At 40.7% G+C, this 25,291-nt stretch overlaps 2 protein-coding genes across 2 annotated transcripts; both read right to left on the bottom strand.

Moving 5' to 3' along the window:
- Positions 1–208: 208 nt before the first annotated feature.
- pi4k2b (phosphatidylinositol 4-kinase type 2 beta) lies at positions 209–13,028 on the bottom strand. Its single transcript, XM_044028863.1, has 11 exons — positions 12,515–13,028; positions 6,348–6,499; positions 5,697–5,777; positions 5,449–5,568; positions 4,914–5,045; positions 3,827–3,980; positions 3,450–3,517; positions 2,964–3,066; positions 2,392–2,525; positions 2,230–2,289; positions 209–1,583 (listed from the first exon to the last, which is right to left on the bottom strand). Exons 1-11 carry the CDS (start codon positions 12,861–12,863, stop codon positions 1,410–1,412), a joined length of 1,527 nt encoding a protein of 508 aa, XP_043884798.1. The 5' UTR covers positions 12,864–13,028; the 3' UTR covers positions 209–1,409.
- A 2,765-nt stretch (positions 13,029–15,793) lies between these two features.
- On the bottom strand, positions 15,794–17,553 carry zgc:195282 (uncharacterized protein LOC100192223 homolog). Its single transcript, XM_044029003.1, has 4 exons — positions 17,377–17,553; positions 16,304–16,398; positions 16,124–16,178; positions 15,794–16,026 (listed from the first exon to the last, which is right to left on the bottom strand). The coding sequence occupies exons 1-4, from the start codon at positions 17,417–17,419 to the stop codon at positions 16,016–16,018; spliced, it is 204 nt and encodes a 67-aa protein (XP_043884938.1). The 5' UTR covers positions 17,420–17,553; the 3' UTR covers positions 15,794–16,015.
- Positions 17,554–25,291: the final 7,738 nt, after the last annotated feature.

The raw sequence follows: 25,291 nt of genomic DNA, 5'->3' as shown, positions 1-25,291 counted from the left end.
TCCAAGAAGCCTCCAAGTTTAACAGCTCATAGCCAGTATTTGTAGACTCCTCCCTCACACGTCATCTCTGTTCTGAACACACCTTTGTCAATACTCTGCCAACTGTAAATATGCACAGCATGTGTAATCCCTCAGCACTTCATTATAACTCTATTAAAAGATACAATTCCATCACTCAGTCTATTATGGACTGCCAACCAAGAAAAGGTTCAAATTTCCAAAATTTTATTTTTCATCTGTTAAATATACAGCTTTTCTCATACAATCATCGAGTTGGAATAAAAATGTCAAGATGCATACATGTGAAAACACAACGGCTTCAAGCAAGTGTGAAATATCGTCCTCAGTTTAATTTTTTTTTTTTCCTTTTCATATAACTTGTAATAACGCGGGACGACGAGGTGCCGCCCCATCATGCCACGAGGTTCAAGAGAAAAGCTGCTGGCCAGCAATTAAATACATGTCAAACAACAAATACATTCATTGTTAAGAGAAAAGTCTTTTTTTTTCCTTTTTTTTAGTACAGCATTCACTCGTATTGAAATGTTTTGGAGCAAGGAACTGTGTAGAAACCGTAAACAGATTACATTCAAGCAATATGTGTATTCCTACGTCCTGCAAACACATGTTTTCAAGTTTCAAAAATATTCTCACATTGAGGCTTTTTCAAATGTTCCTTCCACAAGCAGAGTTTGGCAGTAGTGAGAGTCAAAGACACCGTGTCTGTGTTTGTTCAACTGATGTGTTTTTTAAACTAACACTGGATAAAGCACGGTCAGACCCAGTTGAGTGGAACACTTTGAGCAGTGCAGTTGCCCACTTATTCCATCACTACAGTAATCTATAAGGCAAAAACTAATCTTTTTGGACTTTGTCTCCTGGTCTCTCAGACCAGGAACAACAATATCCTATGGAAAGAGAGAGAGAAACTTTCTGCAGAGACGTGTGAAACCTTTAGATTCCCCAACACTGTGGTCCACAAACCGGTGGTTCGCAAGTGCTTGCTCTTTGGCAATGAGACCCACTGAGAGATTTTGCATGAGTCTTCAGTAGGTACTTTGGGTGGGTAAAAAAAAAAAATCCATTCTTTTTGTTTCCTTACAATAAACAAAGCCCACCTCTGTGGAAAAGCCGATTATCCAATCAGGTTACCATGGTAACCAACAAGAGCCCCAAGGTCTGGCAGACACTGGTATGCCAATCTCACCAACACTTCCTCTCTGTGCTCTCTTCACAAAATGAGGAATTTCTTCACAAAACATTTCTGCGTCACTTTCACCTTCATCAAGTCTTTCTGTGCGAGGACAAAAATATGAGCCGTTCCCAGTGTGACATTTTTCATCTCCCTCCGTTCACCCTTCCTCACCTCAGCTGTCGCAGATCACCTCACCTCTCATCCCTGTTTGCGACTACCAAGAAGAGAAAAAGGGCCGCTTGCAGTGGAAGGTTTGCGTGAAGGCGTTGCCCAGTGTGACCACGCGTCCCTGACTGCCTGAGTGGCTGCGCTCCACCACCACCCGAGGCATCTGCACCAGCTGAATGGGACTCTTTCCGTCCTTCAGTGCCTGAGTCAGGTTCAGCACCTGCGAACAAACAAACAAAGATTCACATTTGAAACTGTGTGTATACGTACGAGTGTGTGTGTATGTACCTGTGTGGTGAAAGAAGGGATACACAGATCATTTAAATGTAATGAGACAGAATTTCAAAATAAAATACAAATATTATAAGTGGAAAATACTGTATTGATAACAATAAAAAATAATAATTATTATTATTTTAAGTAATTTTCTTTAACCTGCTTTTCTTTGCTTGATGATCTTTTGGGCTTGATATTGGTCTCTATTTATATAGCGCTTTATCTTGATGACCACTGCTGACACAGCGCGACATTGTGCAGCGCTTTTTCTATCATGACGCCTTTCATACCCATTCACATGATGCCAGCGCAGACTGCCTCCTTACCCATCGACATGTGGACTAGCGCAGCCGAGAATCAAAACCCTCAATCTTCACTTGTTCTACCCTGCCCCATGGGTTAGTTTACAATTCTAATTACTATCATGAACTGGTCTTTTACTAAATAACACTTTTACCTTCCTTGGCAACATCAGAAAGCATATTTTAGCATAAACGGCATCAACAAATTCAAACATAGACAACACACAAAAAAAGGAGACTTGTTTATTCAACAGTGGTTTACAAAAAGGAGGGACAAAGTTAACTCACCTGTCCCCTCATCACGGACATCTGTTTCTCAAACATGGGTTTGTCAAAGCCTTTATCCGTCTGAAGAGAAAGAAAAGGACTCAAGTCATGTGCGGCTAAATTCATACATGCAGGCTCTTTTAATCTCTGAACTATGAACAGGAGAAGAAAAGCCGCCTGTACCTTGAACATCTCATTGAGATCCTCAGAGAGGTCCTGGACGAAGTTCATATCAGAGAGGCGGGACAGCACCAGGTCTCTGGTCTCCTGGGAGAAGGCCACCTTAGCCTGGGGGAGCCACGCCCAGTGGAACGGGTCTGATGGAAGGAGACGTCATTAGAACTATGCAAGTACAGTGATGTTCTTGCTCTATCACAGTGTCTATGAGTAAAGGAAATGTCCAAGATTCTGGGAAAACACATTTAGAAAGATGAGAAGACAGATGTTTCAGGACGGATATCATTTTACAGTTTATTTTCCGAAATGTCAAAATATTCTTTAACTTGATAATAACTTCCTTAAGTCTGAGTAGTCAAAGCTTTAAAATGTAATTAGAAAATATGATGGTTATTGATTTGTTTTTTGTTTTTGTGGTGGTTTTCACAGAATTAATGATTAAAAGAATCAATATCAATAAAATCAATAAACCATTTTCCACAATGATTAGTCAGGGCTAGGCGTTCACAAAGACAAAAGGCAACATAAACAGATGATAAATGACAGGTAGAAAGAGAGAGAGGGAGAGAGAAACGTACAGGCTCTCCATTCGTCCGGGTGTTTAAAGGGAAAGGCCAAGCCGTTGTCGATTGCTGCAATCTTGATGCAGGAGTCGGGACAGTTCTCTGGCCACTCTGAATCCTACACATCAGAGAAGACGTCACCATGAAATGACAGAGAGATTAATGTCCAGTGAGCAGGCCAGTTATTGATCCTTGTCCACTGGGCTGATTAATCGGACAAAGAGATGACAACCTCTGCTCATTTACCAGTGCATGGCAAGTAATGACTGATTATTGGTAGTCACATGGTGATTCTGTTGTTGTAATTAATAAACATCATTAAAGCAGTGGTTGGTTTCAAGTTATTGTGTGCTGTATGTCCTGTGTGTGTGTGTGTGTTAGTTAAGGTTAGGGAAAATGGGCCCTCCAAATGAATGGAAATCAATGCAGAGCCCTTAAAAGTATAGCTGTGCAAACCTGTGGTGTGTCAATGAGATTTTCAAAATCAAAATTAGACCTCACCTTCTTTCTTTCGCCCTTTCCTTCCCCTGGCTTCTCGTACTTGATCAACCAGTTGTCATTCCCTCGATCTGAAGAGAAGGACAAAGAGAAAAAGAAACACAAATGTGTACAACAGTAAGTGTTTGTATGCATATCTACTAGCCATCCTAATGATCTATCATAATGTCAGCAAAGATGAGTGCATTTTCACACAAAAACAATCTTGCAGACAAACTGACAGCCGTCTTTAAGGGACTATGACGTTAGTCCCAGTAACAACAACATGAACAGGTTTCTCGCAAGTAAACACTGAACTAACTCCAGAGCCACCCTTCGAAACTTTGTCCAGCGAGTTCAGCAGACGCTGCGTGGCACTGTCAGCACAGACACGCCCTCACCTGTGTTCCTGATGACGTAGTCCAAAATCACGAGCCGCTCAAACTGAGACTGCAGCTGCTTCCTGATGTTCTCGGGCAGCGGCTCTGCCTCAAAGCGCCGCAGCCAGTAGTCCGCTTCACGGTAACCTTCCACAAACAGCTGAAAAGAGCCCACCTGGTGACACAAGCATGACACGTGTTGAACTCCAAACCAGCAGCCTGATCTGACCAGGACCAGAAGGACAGCACACATTTCACAGATATGAAAGTCACAGCACTGGCTTCTTGTTTGGTTTAGAATCAATTTTAAACATGCAGCAAATGAATACAAAGGCCTTGACCCTTGGGGCACCAGCTTTACCAACTGAGCTACATTTGCAAAATGTTTTAATCTTCGGTGTTGACAGGGATGGGTGATGAGAGATAGGTGGGCTAATGGGTGGGGGAGTGGTTTGTTCTTTTTGTTTTTAATCCTTTGAAGCACTCTGAGTCACATTGCTTTGTATGAATGGTGCAACATAAAATACAAGTCTGACTGATTTGTTTACATGGTAACAATGTGTTGTGTAACGTAAAATGCTATAGTGTGCTGTAAATAAACCCATCCATCAGCAGTTATAGACAGTAGAAATATGAAGCCAACTTCCTTATAGCTATTTCTTCACAACATCACATCTACAAAGACATGCTGCACACAGAGCACTCGGCCTCTGATGATAACAGGTTTTTGATTATATGCTAAAATTGGCACTAAAGAGTGTGTGTGTGTGTGTGTGTGTGTGTGTGTGTGAGAGAGTGAGAGAACAGTACATTACATGAGATAAGAACTGAAAAATAAACACTATTTAAAGCAGCGCTAACATTTTATGCTTCAATCTGACTTATAAACGTTTTTGTTTTTTTTAGTTTTTTTTTTTAAAGGAACACAATAACAGACAGCTTGTCTTCTGCCAGGCCAACATCAGCAGCTATTCTGGGCTCACTGAACACCTCCTACACTTCATAATTTTGACTTACAGGATCAAAAAGCAGCAATGACTTTCCAGCCTATGCTTACACTGGACAACTAAAGGTTTGACGCATTGGACCATGGAACGGTCACACTTACCTTGGGTGGCAGTCCCACTCTGTGGAAACGTCGTCCCACTTTGGGGACCTTCTCTAAGGCGTACTTCTTCCCCCGGGACTTTGCTCTGTCGATGGCGCTGTAATGGAATGTCTCACTCGCCAGATACACCACCTGAATAAAGGATGAAAGATGCTCCGTTAACATTGGTTTACTTGGTGACCACTGCTGGATAATCTTCATCAAATCTTCCAGAGCTAGTTCCAATCACATCACAAATGTGTCTCATTACAGGAAAAGCCTGAGTCCATTTCAAGGTGGAGCAAAATGCCCTTGAAAATCAAATGATGTGTGTGTTGTCAGATTACATAAACATGACAGATTATACAACTGAACTACTACGGTAGTTCAGTTGCGATTAAATTATATTCAAAGTGGTATTTAAAAAGGTCTTTGAAAGACAAAAAAGATATATATTTTACAAGGCAGAGAAGTTTATTTTCTATCCTGTTTCACACTATGCCTTTGAAAACATTTAAAACACATCAGAGTATCGTGCATGATCTCTGAGCCCCACCTTGGTTTTTGGCACCACGCCCAGGCCGAGCTTGGTATCAACCAGTGAGGCAGCAGCCTCTGAGAGGTAACCCTGGTTAGGCAACAAGCAGCCTCGGCCAAAACAACAGGGACAGCACAGCTAATGAGAGAGGAAAGAGAGAAAACAAACACAAAACCTTAACAGAGCCGGTAAGAAAAAAAAAACAAAACAAGAAACTTACTGTTTTTTGTGTTTAAAAAACACACATGACAAAATTATACCCATACCTTATGAAAATATTTGGTCCATTTGGGGTTCAGGTGACCGTAAGGTTCCTCTGACTTTGGTTTGAAAACACCTATGATTTTCTGTAGCAGAAAAAAATGGAATCATTAAAAAAAAAAACATTTCAAGAGACAATTTGTCAAACATTAGAGCGCAGAAAAGCAAAGCACAGCCATGTTCACTCTACAGAAAGTGCATTTTACAGTTCATGGCGGCGAGAGCCAAGCTCTATAAACCTCATGTAAAACTGTACAGATGTTACTAACAAGGAAAAATAAAGTCTATGTCCTTTCCCTGTCGTGTATATAAAACGTGTTAAAGTGATGCTAATTGTGCAGCCTGCTCTTCGTTATCAAAGTGAGCATCAGTGGTCATGTTATGCGAGGCTGCGTCGGTAGATTCCTCTTCCTGTGCATTTCTCAAATTTGCACTTCCTCTTCACCTCTTTCAGCACTTCGACTCTGCTTGAAGTGCGGAACCACTGGTCAATAAACTTGGAGTCATAAAGGCTAATGGGCAGCTTGGTAACAGAAATCGATAAATAAGAATTGAAGTGCAGTAAATTTTGAGGAAAAGAATGTTGGCCAACTTTTTTTTTGCTAGTCCATGATTCTTCTCCTTGTTATTAAACCATTACTTCATCCTTTACTCACCCCTTTTGGGTCTTTGACAAAGTAGCTCCCACTGGATCCCTGGGAAATCCTTTCCGGAAAGACGCCATTCTCCATGGCCTGCTCTGCCCTTTGGATGATATCTGCAAACTCTGGGTCATCTGGGAAATGGTTGAAATCCCCATTGTTGGGACCTAGAATGGGAAGAGGTTGGGATTAAGTGCCATTAAATGCCATGGTGCAGAAAACCAATCAAAACTCCAATCAAATGCCATCATTCCTGTCTCAACTGAGCATTTGTATGTTACAAAAGCATTCATAGCTGATGTGAGTTATGTTTTTTTCTTTTACTCCATTTAAAAGTGAGGATTGCGGGGGGTGCTGTGCCAATCTCAGCTGACATAGGGAACCCTGGACGGTTCCCCAGTCCATTGCTGGGACACATACATAGACAAACAATCAACCGCTCTCACACTCAAGGTCAATTTAGAGTGTCCAATTTACCTAATGCCCATATTGCATGTTTTTGGACTGTGGGAGGAAACCGGAGAACCCGGAGAAAACATGCAAACTCCATGAGGAAAGGCACTTGTTCCAACCGGGTAGCGAACCCGGGTCTTCTTGCTGCAAAGGCGAGAGTGCCAACTATTACACTAACTGTGTGGCCCAAGTAAAAACATGATCTTAAAAATAATAATTTTAAAGTCCTGGTCTCATTGGATGTTTTTAGGAGAATGATGGACGACAGACACATCTGTTACGTATGGATTTTTTATGATTCTGTTTCTTTCCTGGTTAAATAAAGGTTAAATATAAAATTCAATATGCAATATTCCTTTCTGCACAAGTAAACCTATCAACACCTTTCTACCTCTTCTGACCTAATCTATTACATCATGGGTTCAGTGTATATGTAGGAGGCAACTAGAGACATCTGCCCATCTATTCTCTAAATTTCTTAACCTGTTCATGATTATAGGAGGCTGGAGCACATGCTGGGAGAGGGCTGGGGGACAGGTGGCCCTTCTATCACAGGACTAACAAACACATTTACAGGCAATTTAGAAATGCACAAATTCACCAACCCTCCATGTGTCTAGATTTCCGTATAAAGCCCACACAGGAACAAACATGCTATAATGCCACAGAGAGAAGCCTCAGCTGGTCGGTGGATTTTCACCAAAGAATTTCTAAATGAGTGACACACCAGGAAACAGCATTTCCTCCTGCCCTGCAGATCTAATATAGTTCTGTGAACATGAAAGGCAGCTCTCGGATGAATATGAGGTGCTAATTATTCCTTTGATGAAGGCTCAGTCATGTGACATGACACATTCTTCTACCTTCTCCTTCTCGCACAGGCCAGAGCTGTCTGCTGACAGAGAGGCTCCATATGCTCTGCATCATTCACACTGAAATCACAGTGGGACGCAGGGAGAGATGAAGGGACAGACAGTGGAGGGGGGTGGACAAAGGGACGGGAGGACAGTTAATGCGCCGTTTGTCACAGAGAGATAAGAAGAAACAAAGACCGCTTTGATGCTAATTCACTTGAAACGGCAGGCAAGAGGAGCAAATTAAAAAACGGAGGGTGGAGAGAAATAGGAGTTTGAAAATATGCAAATGTTATGTCAGGGATTTGGATTGTTTGTTTTTAATACAAGATACTTATCGGTGTTAAAGAGAAAACTTCCAAAGTCAGACTTGTAGCAAAGCCAAATTCGTACTGAACCTTTAAATTCACTGGGGGTCGGTGTCTGATGTTATTCCAGCGGCTGTTTTTGTTCCAGAGAGATTTGCATTTCCAAAAACCAGAGTCAGGCTGGGCAATAATGCAATAACAATATAATTTCCTTCAATAGCTACATGACAAAAGGTTCAATATTGACAGAATGCTTATGTTTCGCCCAAGCACACATTGAGATACAACATCAAATACAACGCCAATGTTTTACTTCAGAAAGCTGTTAAAGTGTTGGTTGTTGCTCAAAAAGAACATTAAAACCACAATAAACAGGTTTCTTGTCTGACATTTATCGCTGTAATTTGCGATATCAGCCAATTAGAAAATCCCTGCGGTAAACTAAAATATCCACACAAACATATCCCTCCAACAGCTCACCATCTTATCAGAGTATGCTATTTATGGAAACACTTTTAATGATAAAGCTTACATTCACAGAGACTACATGAACAGATGCATTTGGAGCACATGTGACGAGTGTGCGTCATCATGTTTTTATGCTTTGGCATTAAGTTAGCCAGCAGCACTTGCTCAGTAACGTTGCGCTTTTTAGTGACAATGACAGTAACTCAAAAACGGCACCATCACGACTTTAATCTGGAAATAATATGTGTCAACATGCATCAGGAGACGGATTGTAATAAAAGTCATTCAGACTGCTTCTGTGTCTGATTTACAGCACAGTTTTCTGTGTGTGTGTGTGTAACAGAGATGACACCGTATTTTGTCTCCATCATTGAATTTCCAACAATAAATTCCAGTGTGTTTATTCAGCCGTCTTGTCTAATGAATGATGTATGGTTGCACTGAATTGTACAGTTGATGAAAGTATGATAATGTCACTGTGCAGTGTGACTGCAGGAGACAAATGACTCTTTTCTCTCGTCTCTCACAGTCCCACCCTGCAGCGATGCCAGAGTCGGGCCTGTTTCCTCTCTTGTATTCCGCCTCACTGTACTGAACTTCAGATTGTTTGTGTGTCCGTTTGCACAGTGACCTCATACATATTTAATGTCCATCTCTCAGGATCCTTGGTCAGTTAATTGGCTCAGGTTCAGCTCCCTCAGAGCTTTAGAGACCTGCTGACCTGCAGCGCACATGGTGTGTGAGATGTCACAACACAGGCTCATCTCCAGAGTGCTTTACACATTGTATAGTGGAAAAGGTAACACACACACACACATGTTGTTTTTCAAGCGCTGATCACTGAAAATAGCAAAACAGTCTCACACACTCTTGCTCCATACACATATACGTTTTTTAATTATTTGATGACATTTTGGCCTTCAGCCTTCTTCAAGATCAGATCTTGAGCAAGAGTGTGCAAGACTGCTTTACTCATTGAACATTACTACTAATCTATCTATCTACTTACCTGTCTATCTATCTATGTAAAATAACGTAAATAAATGTGTATTTAAAGCATTTAATGCATCAAAATATCTGAAAACATTGAGAATATTTCGTAAATTTTGTGAGTAGTGCACTTACATAAGCTAAAATAAAAATCTGTATTTCTATTTGAGTTGCATTTTACATCATAATGAGCTTTACCTGTCTCTGCTACAACCTATGAAAAATCAGTATGAAGAAGGAAATGTTCAGCACTACTACCTAACCAATGTGTTGTCTTTTTTTTTTCATATTATTGAGTGGGTCACACAACTAGTTATTGCAATATGCTGCGTGTTCTGCCACAGATGCTCTTCCTATTAAGGGCAAATGCAATGGAAACCAAATAAGACAACAATTACCATGATCCCATGCTGCTTCCTGATGTCATTAAACTAGGTCATTTGTTGTTGTTTTGATTAAGAGACCCTTAGTGGCAGAAATTACATTCTATGTGATTAAATGATAAATATGCAAATCAAGATTAAAATGATTGTTGTGCAACCTTAAATCAGATAAACAATGAGTTATTGCTGCTTCCAGCACATGTACAGACTCTAATGACAGAAGGCAGCAAGAATGGGGAAAGTGTTGAATGCAAATTAGATTTTGCACACAAAAACATAACTTCATCTTTTGGTCATCTCTGTGAGACAAGCTTGGTAGAATTGTACTACCACAATTTGCAATGGAGATTGCAAAGCCATCTTGTGTGATAAGGCACAAAAGCTCTCAGGACTGTGTGAGACCTACTTTGTAATGCAAACTGTGTTGTAATTCTAGATCTGAGAACACTGTTATTCTAAAAGGGCACCACAGGAAATGGGACACTATCACCTGCGATTTCAGACTCAGTGTGTCTACCTGTGGCCTAGATATTTGGCCCTGATAGAACAATCACACTCAACACAGAGAGATAGAGAGAGACAGACACAGGCTGACAGAAGTGACAATAGGAAAAAAAATGCAAAAAATGTTGCAGAGGAACAAACAAGGGGGGCGCAATGAGGGGGAGTGGTGTTAAATTTAATTAGCGGTTAAGTGCTGCTTCCATGGTGACTAGATCACCTTTTCTTTTGTTTTCCCATATACCAACCAACTTCTTCTCTTTTATAAGCCAGAACAAATCCATTACTGTGAATGGATAAAACACAGGAGTGACAACAGACAAATAAACCCAAAAATAGAAAAGACAATAGCTTCATTTTAATGGCAATGTATTCTTCTCTGCTACGCAGAGATAATATCATTCATTATATCACATAAACCTTTAATCTGCTGCATAAATCTGCAGTGTTAATGGGATGATCAAGCTTTTTGAAGTATGGTTAGGAGCTATTTAATACATAGTCAGCACCAACTTTACTAAGCACACAGGTGTTCCCATGAACCAGGCGGGGATCCAGATACTCACTCGCACTGATAACATAACACAACTGTCACTGGGAAAGAAGGGAAAATACATTTAACCAAATAAAATCTACACCTGCTTAAGTGTATGACGTCTTAAGAATAGTTTGCCACTTTTTCCACCTCAATAGTCAGCCTTTCCCGGCTGAAAAATGAAGCTTGTGTGCTGCTCAAACTGTGCACCAAAGTCCATTGAGATAATCAGCTATTTTAACTACAGTACATAGGCATTGTCAATCCACTGTTGCATTCAATCAGCATGTTCAAATGTGTTATCTTGAGACTTCAGAGTTGTGTGTGAGTGTGGGTCACACGAACTACCAAACAAGGCAGCAGGTAGACTAGCAGCTCCCCTGTCATCGCAAGGTACAAACTAAGAGCTGATTATCAGTAGTAGTGTGTATCAGTATTGCCATTTTATGTGAACAATTACCAATATTATTAAGTAGTGTGCTTCTGTGACTCAGCTGCCGTCTCTGGGTCATTTGCTCTCAAGGATGCTGGTTCAAGTGACAATTGACAGCGACGTGGAGTCTCTTACAGCTAATTAGAATTCATTACCAAATGACCATGTAAATTAAAATGAATTACATAATGTACATGAAAAAAATATATATAAAAGACTGTGCCATTATTTCTTGCACTTAGCTTATTAGAGCGCAGTTCCAGAACTGGAGGACAACTTATGCATCATTTTATTCATTTATTTTATTTACTTTAACTTTCACGTTATTGAGACCACATAAACAAAGTTTTGTGTTGGAGTTTGTAGAACTCTAAATTTTCATTTTCATTTTTACTATCAATGACATGATAGAAACCAATATTAACCTAAAAAAAACAGCATTGGTTGGTGCAGGAGAGTGGGCAGTATACAAATTTTAGTTCCCGGGTGTGAAGCCATTTCAAACAGCAAAATAAATGGCATATATTAAACAGAAATTGTAGACTTATACGCCAGCATTTATCAATTTTCTGTCCCTGCTGCTAGCCATGTTATCACTGACAGCATGTGTCCAGGTCCCAAGCTGGTTCATTGAAATGGCTTGGCAAAGTCAGAGTTGATATTGAGTCAATACTTTATACAATCACACTTAAAAACCAAAAGTCATCCGTCCCTGAAATTTAAAATGGTCATAGACATGGTATATGACCAATGCGCCTTTACACTGAGGACACTCAGTAAATGAAATGCTGTACTGTTGAAGGGTCCAAGGTCAAGTGCCAACTCATATCATTGACATGGATGATAACACACGATGACATCATCTGACTGGTAAACACAGAGGAATAACAGATTTCATCTCAATGCAAACACAAGCCAAACAATGTCAATGTATGTGACACCATAAGTATGGGCAGTTTAAATAACAATTAATAAATGTAAGTGTTTCCCACTATTCTACAATTATGTATTTTAAACAATTTAGGACCAAAAATGTAAGGGTCTCAGTTTGAAGCATCAAGCAGGAAATTGTGGCCACGTCGCAATCTGTTGTCCCCACACCTCACAGTCATAGTTATGCAGTTTTAAAGCGACAAAAGCCATGTGTTCTTTAGGACACATCCTCACTGAGCACAGGGACACGAACCTTACTGCCTATTCGCCTAACACTGCCTGCGATAATAAGATTTCAAAAAGGCCTTGATCCAAAATAATTACCTGGGGAGGCCAAGGTGTCTTTATCCGAGGAGGAGCTATGTCTGTTCCGCCTGCTCCGCTTCTCTCGTACGCCCCGCGGAGATGACGAGCCTCCTGCTAAGCACGGCAACAACAGTGTCTCTTCGCTGGAGCCGTCTGTCTCCAGCTCGGTCAAGACGCTTTCACGAGAGTCCGAAATACGTACGGCGCCTCCGGGGTTCGTGGTGAGCCCCAAGGCTAAACGGCCCCTGTCATAGACCGATACATTTGAGGAGTCCGTGGGATGAAAGTTGGACTCCGGCAGTGACACCGCTGTTGCTCCGGTGTCCTCGCCGGTCTCTGTCTGAGTCGGGTCGCATTCTGTCATCATTGTCGCGGAGTTTTTGATTATTAAGTTATACGGACTTCACGCTTAACTTGTCAGAGTATCATTTTAAAGAAGCCCCAGCTCACAAATCTTAGATAAATTAATGTAAAGCAGCGGCTTTCGTTTGCCGAAATGTCCACATAATCCTTCAGCCCTCTCCGATCTGCTTCCTACTTTATGCACTGCGCATGCGTTCAAGGCACAAATCCATTGGCTGCTATGGCTGCTTTCAAATGCTCCATTAAAAAGTGAGGAATATTTTCCCTTTCTTTTCTTTTAACTATTGTGCAAATTTACAAGTACGGCACTTATGGTAAAACAAACATGGACACAAACGAACAAGTGGAAAAGAAAATGTATTAAAACTAATAGATTTAATGTAATTACATTAAGATTAATGTTCAACTGTAGAGTTACGGTGCTGCAAGTTCTCTACATCTATCTCAGCTTCATGTGCAAAAACAAAATTACAGTATAAATAATAAAATGTTTGACTTCATTAATTCCAGGGGTCAGGGTTACTGTCACAGCAGCATTTTCCGGTTTAATTGATAGTCACGATCACACACAATGACACATTCACTGTCTCATCCACTCATGTTGTTACTTGCCTTCCTGTCATATGGTGCAGTAATTGTTTTGGCCAATAGATGTCGACAGTGATAAGCAAAAAGAAATAGCAAAATACAATATTTATATTAACAAGGTTTTCCTCAGAAAAAGAGTTGATTCTTTTTTTGTTCTTTTCATGTAAAATAGTGATGCTCTATATTGATTTATTTTATTTCCTTATTATGTGTCATCACTCCTCTCACTTCTCCAGCACAGGGGTAATTCCCTGTCTACCCACAGGCTGTTTCTTACACTAAGATAAGATAAAAAAAAATGGGCTTTTTCTCTTATGATGAGAAAATGATCAGTTTAACTTGGCCCATTTTTTTTCCAGTTTTCACACAAGGTGAGTTAATGCAGGTTGAATAACCTCTGCATTAACTTTGCCAGGCTTAATGCAGTAATTTTCTATCCCCCCACCTTACTTTCCTCTCTCTCCTCTATCTGCCCATGTAAATTAATGGTCTCTCGCTTTTCTTTCTATTCTCTCAGTGGCCCTCAATCACCCAGTAGTCTGCAAAGCGACACGCTCCCCCTTAACCCTCAGCCTCTCTCCACCTATTTAACTCAGCCCCCTCACCACCATCCTGGCTCTCTAATAAGGGAGAAGCTGAAACACATGCAAATGAGCAGCCAGCCAGCTGGTATCACAGCAGTCATGTGATCTATCAAGGTAGGGGGTTAGGGGGTGAAGGAGACAGGAGGGAGGAGGGAAAGAAGAGGTGCACAGGGATATGGGAGTAGGGAGGATGAAGGAGGGATCTTGAGGCTTGAGTGGGAGATGGACAGGTTCAAAGGCACACGGCAGAGAGACACACATAATTCCCTCTGCTGTGGGATGTTAATGTAATCCAATAGGCTCTCTCTCCCCCATTGTCCATCAGTGTCCTCCTCATTGTTTCTGCCTCAGCCTTCTTTTACCTGTTATTTCTGCATCCTTCCGTTCTTCAAGGACAAACACCTGAAATGTCACAGTCGTGTGACACATGACACTTTACAGGAAAGCACATCAGCATGTCTGACACATGCGTGTGCGTGTGAAACCTATGCACTTCACCCGCCACTGGATGACAAGCCTCTGCAGCAGTCAAAGCACAGTGCACACATACTCACTGTGAGCGTGCATGTGTGTGTGTGTGTCTGTGGGTATACTTGTATTTGTTACCTCTTTGGGACCTATTCTTGCATAAACACTGACCTTGTCAGGACCAGTAGTTCTCATGGAGACCAAAATGGTTTAAATTGTGATTAGGTTAAGGTTATTAACTGGTTATGGATATGGTTAGGGATAATTCTCTGCTTCGGCTGTCCAAATGAATGGAAGTCAACGAGAGTCCTGAAAAGGATAGCTGTGTGGGTGTATGTGTGTGTGTGTGTGTGTGTGTGTGTGTGTATGAGAAAGGGAGTTACAGAGAGAGAGAAAGCAGATTCTGCTGGCATAAGATGAGGTTTACCCTGCCAACAGCAACCACCCTGATCCATTCCTGCTTCCCTCTCGCTCCCCTGTATACCTGATGAGGGGAGAACCCTACACTCACCGGCCTCTTCTTTATTTATTTTGTGTTCCTAATAAAGTGTCCAGTGTGGTCTTCTGCTGCTGTTGCCTAACTGCTTCAAGGTCCAGCGTGTTGTGTGTTCAGAGACGGACCCGCCTCGTTACTATTTCATTTCTATCATCTCAAAAAGTCTGGTCATTCTCCTCTGACCTCTGACATCACCAAGGCTTTCTTTGCCCAGAGAACTGCTGGACATTTTGTCCTTTTGGGATTATTCTTGTTAAACCCTAGAGATGGCTGTGTGTGAAAACCCACTAAGGAAAATAGTCTTTATTTGTATAGAGCTTTTCTATTTTCGATGCCCACTCAAAGTGCATTACAGAACATGTTATTCATTCATCCATAGTCACTCGCACAATCTTATAGTCCATTTGTGTCTGTGCTTTTCCCATTGCAAATATGTCATACCTATCCACACGACATATTTAGAGCAACTTGGGGTTAATTGTCTTGCCCAAAGACACATTGGTATGTGGACTAGCAGAGGTGGCGATCAAACTCCAACCTTCTGGTTGGAAGACAGCTCACTCTACCACTGATCCACTAATCGGAGGTTTCAGAAGAAAACAACCCTGCCAAGTTCAAAGTAAAAATCATGTCTCATCCCCATTCTGTTTGAACTTTATAAATGTTGTCTTGAACCATATATAAAAGCTTAACTACATTAAGTTGTTGCCAACTGGCTAATTACATGTGCCTAATAAACTCATTTTTGGGGGAAGTGAGGGTTATTTGTGATAGAAGAAATCAATAACTCCACAAGACTTTGGTGTTGAAATGTTCATTATATGCATGACAGTAATCCACACATTTCTACATGCAGTTATAAAAGTGAAAAAAAAACATGTACATGTGGAATGAAGTGGTCATCATACATTTATAAACATTTATGTTGTAGAGATGTCAATGACAGTCAGCTGAAGTGAATATACAGATGTGTGTCAGCAGAGTTTGGTTTCTGTGGAGGAGATGAACGGCCAACACCTGTCACCTGTTACCTGGTCAAAGGTGATTCACACAGGAAAAAAAGGGATTCAGAAATGGCACATGCGTACCAGTATGTGTGTTTGTGTGTTCACAGTGAGAAAGCGGTACCTTTTGGACAAAACTTCCTGAGGTAGCAGTGTGTACAGTATGGCTTATCATCACACTGAAACACAATCAGCAGGACATATTTACTGCATCACATATGCATTTGCTTGACCTACTTATTTACAGTCATTAATCTGTTTTTTTTCATAATGATTTCCTTTATGTACATTTTTTTTCACATACCTCAGCATGCTGTCCAGCTGTGAGCTGTCTCTTGCAATTTTGGCACTTCAGACACAGGGGGTGGTAGTCCCTTCCCAGGGACCTCTTCTTCTCAGCTGGACCCAAGAAAGAGGAGTGCTACGTTAAAGATTGGACTGGTGTTTTTCTGGTCATCCAACCAAAGTCAAATTTTGGAATTTCCACACCCATCCTTTTCTGTGTGTGTATGTTACAATCAATTGTATAGCGGCATTTTTCATCCAACTTGTCAGAAAATAATGTGTGATTCAGAATATAAAGACTGTTACTCACTTTAGCACAAATAGGCCAGAGAGTGTGTTGTTGGAGGAAAAGAGGTAAGTAGGCCAGGTCACATCGGAGAATTTGAACTTAGCTGGCACATGAATTGGAAAGTAAAACTAGCAGTAAAAGAACAGCTATTCAACTGGACTTGAATAGTGGTTGGGTTCTGGTGCTGTTTGTGAGTATAACAGTGAACTCGGAGTGTGGGAGAGGGCCTCACAGAAAGAGACAGACGGTGAGGAGGAAACCCAGAGAGCAGCATGCAAGCAAGTTTGGCTAGACACACATCCTGTTGCTATCATGGATATGTGCAATTGCGTTTGTGTGCTTGAAAGAGAAGCAGGAGGCCAGGGAGAGAAAGAGAGTGTCTTTTTGTCCTCCAATTAAACCTCCCCCTTTTTATAGCACACATCAGAATTGATAGCGTTGCCCCCCTTTTTCTTTTTTACAGTAAAACTGATATTTCAACGTAGCAGACAAAACATGGGGATAAATATGCATATTAGAAATGACCTACTTCTTTTAAGATTTATTTAGACACAGTATCATTACATCGATATGTTACATAGTAATGGAATATTTTTAATGTTAATGTTAGTTGCACAAGTGGTTGGTTTACGCCGAAATGACGACATTTCAACTGGCTCAAATTTGCTCTTATGCTGCAAACATTTTAACTGAAATAATCTATATTATTAAAATCCCCCTTCATGCTGTATTATTCAAATAAGACACGAAAACAAATAAGAACAAGGAAGACAAACTCTACAAAGTAAAGAGGTCACACTCACCAAAGTAGACAGGCTTCCCACAAATTGGACAGTAGCCTACCATGATTATATATTTGTCTATTTATCACACGGTGTGTATCTGAGTGAAATTAAGACAGAGGAATGAGAAAATATCCCTCACGTATGTATATACCGTATGTGTGTGTGTGTGTGTGAACTGAAAATTGACAGAAAAAAAGTTTAACTGCTGTGGTGTGCTTCAAAGTCAGAACCAGGATGTGGTGAGTGAGACGTCACAGGAAGAGAAATAAATGTGATTTCAACAGTAAATACTATCATCAGTGCCAGGCAGCATCTCTCATTAGGTCTATATGGTAACATATATAAAAGGGTCGGTTGTATATTTGCTTACATCAGATGGTCTAAGGGGCTTGGACTTCACACTGTAAAAAGTGAGAGAGATAATAAAAGAAAGCAAGTGGGATGAGGAGAGAAGGGACCAAAACCAGCTGTCAGCAGCTCAAATTCCCTGCTATCTCCTCTCCTGTCCTGCTCTTTTCACCCTGTTTTCTAGATTAAAAACAAGGAGTGTCCCTGAATTGAAAAGGGAAACCTGACACTTGTGCCTTTCTTTCTTCCTGCTGTCTGTCGATGCTCTCTCTCTCTCTCTCTCTCTCTCCCTCTCTCACCGTCACATACTCACACACATGCACGCCCTCGCACACTGACTCACATGGACACACGCCCATTTACTTCTTCTCAATGACATCACATGAAGAGGCTGCACCCAGAGAGAAGAGGGAGAGGCAGGGTGAGGCCCGGGTTGGTCGGGGGACAGGCGGGGGAGGGGGGGAAGTGCTGTGTGTGTGTGTGTGTGTGTGTGTGTGTGTAGACAGTTATCCCCTCGGGATATGTGATAGAAGCAGACCTGGGGAGGGACAGGGGTGAGGAGAGATGAGCGAGACAAGGATGGAGACAGTAGCCAGCCTCAGCTCAGCGGGGACAAAGAAGATGAACTGTGATGAACTTTGCAGAGGAGAACAAGCCGCTGAAGTCACTGCGGAAGACAGGCAAACTTCTGTGTGGTTCGATCCCTATCACTGACAGTGGGACTCTTTCTGCCGTATTAACGAGTGAAACACATGACCGATTGCACAAACAGGAAAATAAAGTGGTCAAAAAAGTAGCACTAGTCATATGATACAACGTTATAATTAAAGCTGCCATCAGTGATATCGTTTGGCTAAATTTTAGTTTACCTTATGTCCATTGCTGCTGTTATTGACAAACAAACAGCTTAACTTTGCCAGCGGCTATGCAGCAGCAACATAGTCCTCGTTCCGGATTATAGCAAATGTGGGATACTGGAAATGTTTCTCCTATATTTACTTGCAGACCCTTAAGACTGAAAAAACAATCTTGTCAAATACAAAACATGCGAGATCAGCAGAATAGTGAGCTTCTTACGGTAACATGCATGCAGACAAAATGATTTCACTTTAAGTAAAAAAATAGACTGAGAGCTACATTAAGTTACTGAATACATAACCTCTAAGTTGTTATTTTTTAAACTTCTCTTTAGTTAAATGATAATGCTATGCTGCAGCTGGTTTTCCATTTGTTCAGCCAGTCTTGAGAAGAAATGGGTCCATGTTCAGACTTGGTATTAACACCTGTCCTGACAGCATTAAAATGTCCTGGCTGCATCTGCTGTGACCACATGAGGTTGGATCTAGCCTCACCCATGCAACCTGAATTACATTAATTAAAGTTGTGTGTGTCTGTAGAGAGAGAAAGACAGAGGGAGAGAGAGAGAGAGAGGGAGTGAGAGCTCAAAGCTCTACACACGCTGCTGTAACATGAGATAGGATTTTAACCATTGAAAAACGAAAAAGTGTTATGTACACTGTTAATATTGTGGAGGTGGCTGTAAATTAATATATGTCTGGATGCTAAGAAGTGAAAAAACAACTTTCAATTGACTGTGAAGTTGCAGCGGGTCAGAGGACGTCAGTTGAGAAGACAATCTCTAATCCATTTGAGTCCATGTCTTCAAAAATGTAAGTACAATTTGGTTGTTGTACCCACTTTTTGTTGCTTTAAACTCAATGGCTTTGTGTTGTGTAAGCGTTGTGTAAAGTGAATGGCACATTAGCTGGTTACACATATGGACCTTGGCGTTCGATGTTCAGCTTCTCACACAAATCACAGTTGTTGTAACGTCTGTTGTTGTTTTTTCTTGAGAGTAACTAAGAATTTTCATGCGCTGTTGTCCTAATATCTTGTGCCACATTGACAATGTTCCTTCAAGACAAACTGACACAGACAAGTGACATACTGGTGCCATCTAGGTCATCACTGCAGCTGTCATGAATGAAGTAAAACTGTAGCATATTCATATTAGCATTAGCATTCAAGCTGACGTATAGGGCCAGGGAGAGGCTGTACGCCCGCCACCTAGAAGGAGACGATAGATGGATGGATAGATAGATGGATGGATGGATAGACAGATAGACAGATAGATAGATAGATAGATAGATAGATAGATAGATAGATAGATAGCAACTGAAGTTATACTGTACAGTACACACATAAAAATGCATCACCACGCTTCTATCTGACATTTGTGGTGTATTTAATTAGATTTTCACAACCCTCCCACATCACAAACACATCTGCGTATCATATCTGTTACTGATGAACTTCATAGTGTCACAAAATATATGAAGAATTTCATCATTTGCGTACCAGCATGCCTCTCTTGTGTTTCATGCTTCGCAGAGGGATAGAATACCAAGTAGCTATTTCATCTGTCCAGCCGTCCCTACAGGATAACCTATCATGTCTCTCCATCAGCATTCATTGTGTGTGGACAGTGCTGGGAGAGTTACATCCTGAAATGGAGGCCTATATATATGCATGCCCATCTGACAATGTTTTTTGATGCAAATGATGATGTTGTAATTTTAATAGAGAGCAGAAAGTGAATATGCACACAAATGTGCGCCACATTGAGAGGGGAACGGCCAGGAGAAGAAGAAAGGTGGTTTTCAACATGTTGAATATGAGGGATTTGAAACAGCATGTGAGAAAAGGAGTAAAATGGGAGTGAAGCACGGAGAAACAGAGGCAGTGTAATTGTGAAACAGAGAGAAAGGAAACAAGAGAAGAAGAGAGGGGGCGTTAAAACCAAATTTCCCAGTGGATTTTCTGGTAAGGCTGCATTGAGGAAACTGCCAAAACTCTTTAGATACACACATTCCCACACTAGCATGCACATACGTTCACTTCTGCCGAGCAAGTTGTTGTACGAGATACAACAACATACACTGGATGGAGAGATATGGGAATACTGTGTTTGTGTATATGTGTGTGTGTGTGAGCGAGAGAGAGAGAGACAGAGAGGTAGAGAGAGGGAGAGAGAAAGAGAGAGAGAGAGAGCAGGAGTTTAGTCACATTCAGTGAGTGGTGGAAACAGGCAGACCTCGGAGGACAGAAAGGGAGAGAAACACTGGCTCCTCTGGTGGGTTGGCTCTTGACGAGGCCAAGCCCTCAGACGCCGGCTTTTAGAGAAGTGTGTGCATGGGGGTGGAGTGGGGGTGGGGGTGGACAGGAAGAGGCTCAGGAAAGAAACGCTGGAAGGATTCCTTCTTCCCACACATAAATGCACTCTTGATCACATGTGCGTACACATGAACGCACCCTCACACACAAAGAGCAAAGAGGAGCCTTTGGAAGGGTTCCTTTTTTCCCCACACACCCACTCATCATCACGTTTCACTTCTTGGCATCCTCCTTTCTCCTTCGAGCCCAGAATATGACATGGCATTTGGGGTTACATCTCAGCTGCATATACACACAATCAGCTTCACAGTACAAGACATATGGCAAACTAAATCAAGCGGCATTTTAGACATTTGACTGATGACGATAACCAAAGGACCACATGGTTTTCTTGGCTTTGAGACAGTTGTTTGAAGCACAGAGGGAAAACTTTTCTCTTCTTTTTTTTTTTTTGCTTTGCTCTGATGCTGTCTGGGGATCATTTGGACAGTGACAGTTGTAGGCAGTTTTTTTACGCCAAGGGCCATAAAGGGTCTATCTTTGACACAGAAGGACCAAGTGTATAGGTGTCTTCCAGTTGTAGTCGGAAGTTGGAGCAACCTCACCCATCATGACATGGGATTCCAGGACGGCTGTCACCATTCCATTTACTGTTAATTGTACTTCTGTTGTATTTGTTTCATAGTAAATCAGTTTTACACATAGTAAGTTCTCTTGTTATGTTGCTATGCTGTTTGTGTGTCAAGCATTTTTATCAACTGGTACTGGTAACAATGGCTAAACCCAAGATACATTTGCATGCAACTTCTCATGAATGTGGTCAACTCAGAGGTGATATCACACCCGGCTTACGTCCAGCATCCATGTCCACAATGTTGTGCGTGGAGCGTGTACATTTGACCAGTTACTCCTTGTTTTAACACTTTGTTGTGTTTAATTGTCAGAAATGTGTTTTATGGTTTGGTCTTAGGACAAAATGACCTGTGCTCTCGAACTTCTCTTCTCTGGGAGATAAAATAATGATTTACATTGTAATTTAATAAATTGTGTTCATAATGAAAGGCTTCATTATTATTCCTGTGACACATATGGCCATGAATGGAACAAAACATAAACAAAAACATCTTATATGTTTTTGTGGCTGGTGGCTTCCTCTTGCACAACAATAAATAACGGTGTTTATATACAGGCTATGTATTAATCTCTGAAATTAGTAAACTGTTGATGGTGTGTAAAATCTGTTTCATAAAGAAAACATTGTCAGGCGTCATGCTTTCTCCACAAAATTCAATTTTTTTTCTAAGGTCTACTGTGTATGGATTAGCAACATCTAATGGTGAGGCTTCAGAGGCTCTGTTCAATTTAGCATTTGTGCCAAGTCGTTTGTATGTTTGAAAATGAAAAAAGTTAATACAGAACAGCCTCTGGGTCAGTGGATAAGGAGGAGTGTGTCTCAACTTAAAGGTCAAATGTCAAGTTTGCCATGATTGAACACAAAGGCATGGGAGCGACGTACACACACTCTCCCTGACACCAACTTCAGCACTCGCACCACAGCACGATAACACAGGAAGAAGCTGTGTGGAAACAGGAAGCAGCCACATTTGAAATGCTGTTTGATAATTCAGTAAGAAATCCCCAAACCTGTGAAAAAACGAGACAGAAACTGAAGTCGAATGTTGATTTCAAAAAGTGACACACTAGTCCCATTCATGTCATCAATGTAATCACAATGACGAAAGAGAAATTGTGGCGATGGATGGATGGATAGATAAACAGATTAAAGTTCTTCATCCTCTGTTATTGTTATTGATGTGGTGGAGATTCCTATTTACGGCATTACTGGGGTGTGTTTTTCCACAAATATCCCCCTCTGTGATGGCCATTCTGGAGTCAAACGGCTATAATCTGAGGGCTATAATCCTCTGTTTAGTGGATGGAAAAGTAAAGAAAATAAGTCCATGTTTTTCATTACTAATCTGGGAAAGCCTATAAGATGCCTTATATACCTCTATATACCTATATGATTATGGCATGACAGCGATACATGATTAGTAGCTATGAGTAGCTGGGTCAGTCAGATTTTTGTTGTTTTGTGTCATATTTGTGTGTATATAGATGTGCGTGTGTGTGTGTGTGTGTGTGTGTGAGTGAGAAAGAAACTGTTGTTGTTATGTCATTGTAATGGAAAATAATCTATTTGATACTTTTATATCCTCATCAGACATCTTGAGATACATTTTTTCCACAACAGTCATCAACAACAACAAGAGAGAGTAAACAGAGAAAAGACCATCCTAGACATCCATGATGAACTGTGAATTGTACTGACTCCTGTAATAATAATAAAAGTAATAATAATAATAGCAATACAACATTAGAAATAGTCAGAATGCTTGACAATGTCAAGAGAACAATCATTTCAAATACATTTAACAAACACCTTAGAGTATCCAGATAGTATTCTCGACATATGGATTGGTACAACATTCAGTGCAGAAACTCATTTGCCCAGTCACATTACAACTTTATAGATTTCCTAAATGTCTACCTATCTCTATCAGCAAGTCATATTTCTTATCTGTACGATGCCTGCAATAACATCCTCATCTTCCCCAGTTATACAAGCTTACATGCACACACACTACACTAAAACGGAGAACATCCTCAACATTATCTCTGCTAGACATTTGCTCATACTAATGCTGCACTGACACAAATAAGCATCAATAAACTGAATAATGTATTTTGACACATCTGACAACTTAAATGACAAATATATGTATATATATAAATATATATATATATATACATATATATACATATACAGTACATATATATATATATGAATATTGATAAAGAGGGGATAAGTTTGTGAGTTTCACGGACCATTTTTTTCCTTGTGTTTTCTTCAAAAATAGTTGGCTTTGCCATTTTTCTTTTACTCTTTTATGATAAAGAATGATTTCACCACACACAGAGTAGAAAAACCTCAAAACTTAAATGAACATTATTGTAGGGTGAAATTCCATCGCAGATGTGTTGCCTTGCATTGACTACAGACACATTCAAACAAGATCCTATTCTGATGGGACTGACATTATTAAATACTTACTGCCAAACATAGTCCAAACCAACAGGACAGCATTTTAAATTAAGTAAATTCATTTTGAGGAACATGGGGGAAAAAAAATCATCTAAAATATTTGCTTTTGATCCAGTGACGCAACCATAAAAACATTCTTGAGTTCAAAATATCTCACTTGGTATGAGCATCATAGAGATTCAGTGAAGACGTGAAACAAACTCTTACATGTGTGAAACAATATGATTTCAATAGTTTGCCTTAGAGGGAAAACAAAAAGACATGCTGCATATTAAATGGAGGGTGATGCTATGCAGTTTCAAACTTCCAGAGTTGACCTTAGTCAGTCCTCAGCAGGCTTCTGGGTGTACAGCGCTCAGTTCTCAAGGCTGGTCCCACCTATTGTTTAGATCTGCTTGGGGAAAGAGTTAGGCAGGCAGAAGGAAAGAACCTAATGTGTTGCTTCTTGTCTGTGCATTCTTGGCATAGTTCTTTGCCCTTTTCATTTTTTAACAGTGATTTTTTTTTTCTTGAAGCCAAGGGTCCATAGCCAGCCAAGTCCCACCGCTTCAGTCTGGCTAAGCCACAGAAAGCTTGGCCTCATCTACTCTGAGCTTTCTCTCTCTCATTCTCCATGTATGAACACAGTCTGCATGGCTCTCACTTTCTCTTTGTATGTTCCGCTGTGTCGCTATGTCTCTCTTAGTTGTCTCTTTCCTATTCGCTTTAGTCTTGTGTGTCTGCCTCTTTTGTTTTAATTCCTCCTCTTTTTAATGTCTCATTCTCTTCTACCAAACACATACACACACACAAAACGCTCTTCCCTGCCTGTCAGTCCGACACAGCCAGCGGACTGGTTTAGCAGGCGGGGTTCAGCTGGGCTCCACAAACACATGGCTCTCAATCTGCCTTTTTGTGCATGTGTTGGAATGACATTTCTTTTTCTGTGTTGTTCATGCAATCTGTGTAATATTATTTTAATTTATGGCAGTGGTAAAAAAAAAAGTATTTGTACATTTTTACATAGACTTAACAGACCTACAGTTTATTAGCCTTTGTGTGTCTTTTTGCAGCAAACTATTTATTTGTAATCACCTTGATCATTTGAAATGTCCTAACGTGTGTCTTGACCGTCACATGTAGTTCTCAAAAATATATTGCATAAGCATTAGGCAAGGCTGAAGGCATTGAAGCAATGACAGCAGAAATTCAACTGCTCAATACAGGACGCTCAGTCTTTCTCAACATAGTGTGAGTTTGAATGTCTCCAAAAGAGGCAGTGTAGGCAATTTGCTCCTCACTGTCTCTCAAGTGAAATTGAATTAT

The sequence above is a fragment of the Solea senegalensis genome, linkage group LG6 (assembly GCF_019176455.1).
Source record: "Solea senegalensis isolate Sse05_10M linkage group LG6, IFAPA_SoseM_1, whole genome shotgun sequence".
NCBI classification, from domain to species: Eukaryota; Metazoa; Chordata; class Actinopteri; order Pleuronectiformes; family Soleidae; genus Solea; species Solea senegalensis.
Note: the sequence above shows the minus strand (reverse complement) of the source record. Positions and strands in the feature narration are given on the sequence as shown.

Excerpts from the sequence above, each read along its gene's own strand:
- pi4k2b (XM_044028863.1), bottom strand. The coding sequence starts at position 12,863 with ATGATGACAGAATGCGACCCGACTCAGACAGAGACCGGCGAGGACACC. Across the intron at positions 6,500-12,514 it reads AGACACCTTGGCCTCCCCAG|GTCCCAACAATGGGGATTTC; the intron begins GTAATTATTTTG and ends TTCCCATTCTAG. Across the intron at positions 5,778-6,347 it reads TTGTCAAAGACCCAAAAGGG|AAAATCATAGGTGTTTTCAA; the intron begins GTGAGTAAAGGA and ends TTTCTGCTACAG.
- zgc:195282 (XM_044029003.1), bottom strand. The coding sequence starts at position 17,419 with ATGGTAGGCTACTGTCCAATTTGTGGGAAGCCTGTCTACTTTG. Across the intron at positions 16,399-17,376 it reads TGGGAAGCCTGTCTACTTTG|CTGAGAAGAAGAGGTCCCTG; the intron begins GTGAGTGTGACC and ends TCTTGGGTCCAG. Across the intron at positions 16,179-16,303 it reads CAGCTGGACAGCATGCTGAG|TGTGATGATAAGCCATACTG; the intron begins GTATGTGAAAAA and ends ATTGTGTTTCAG.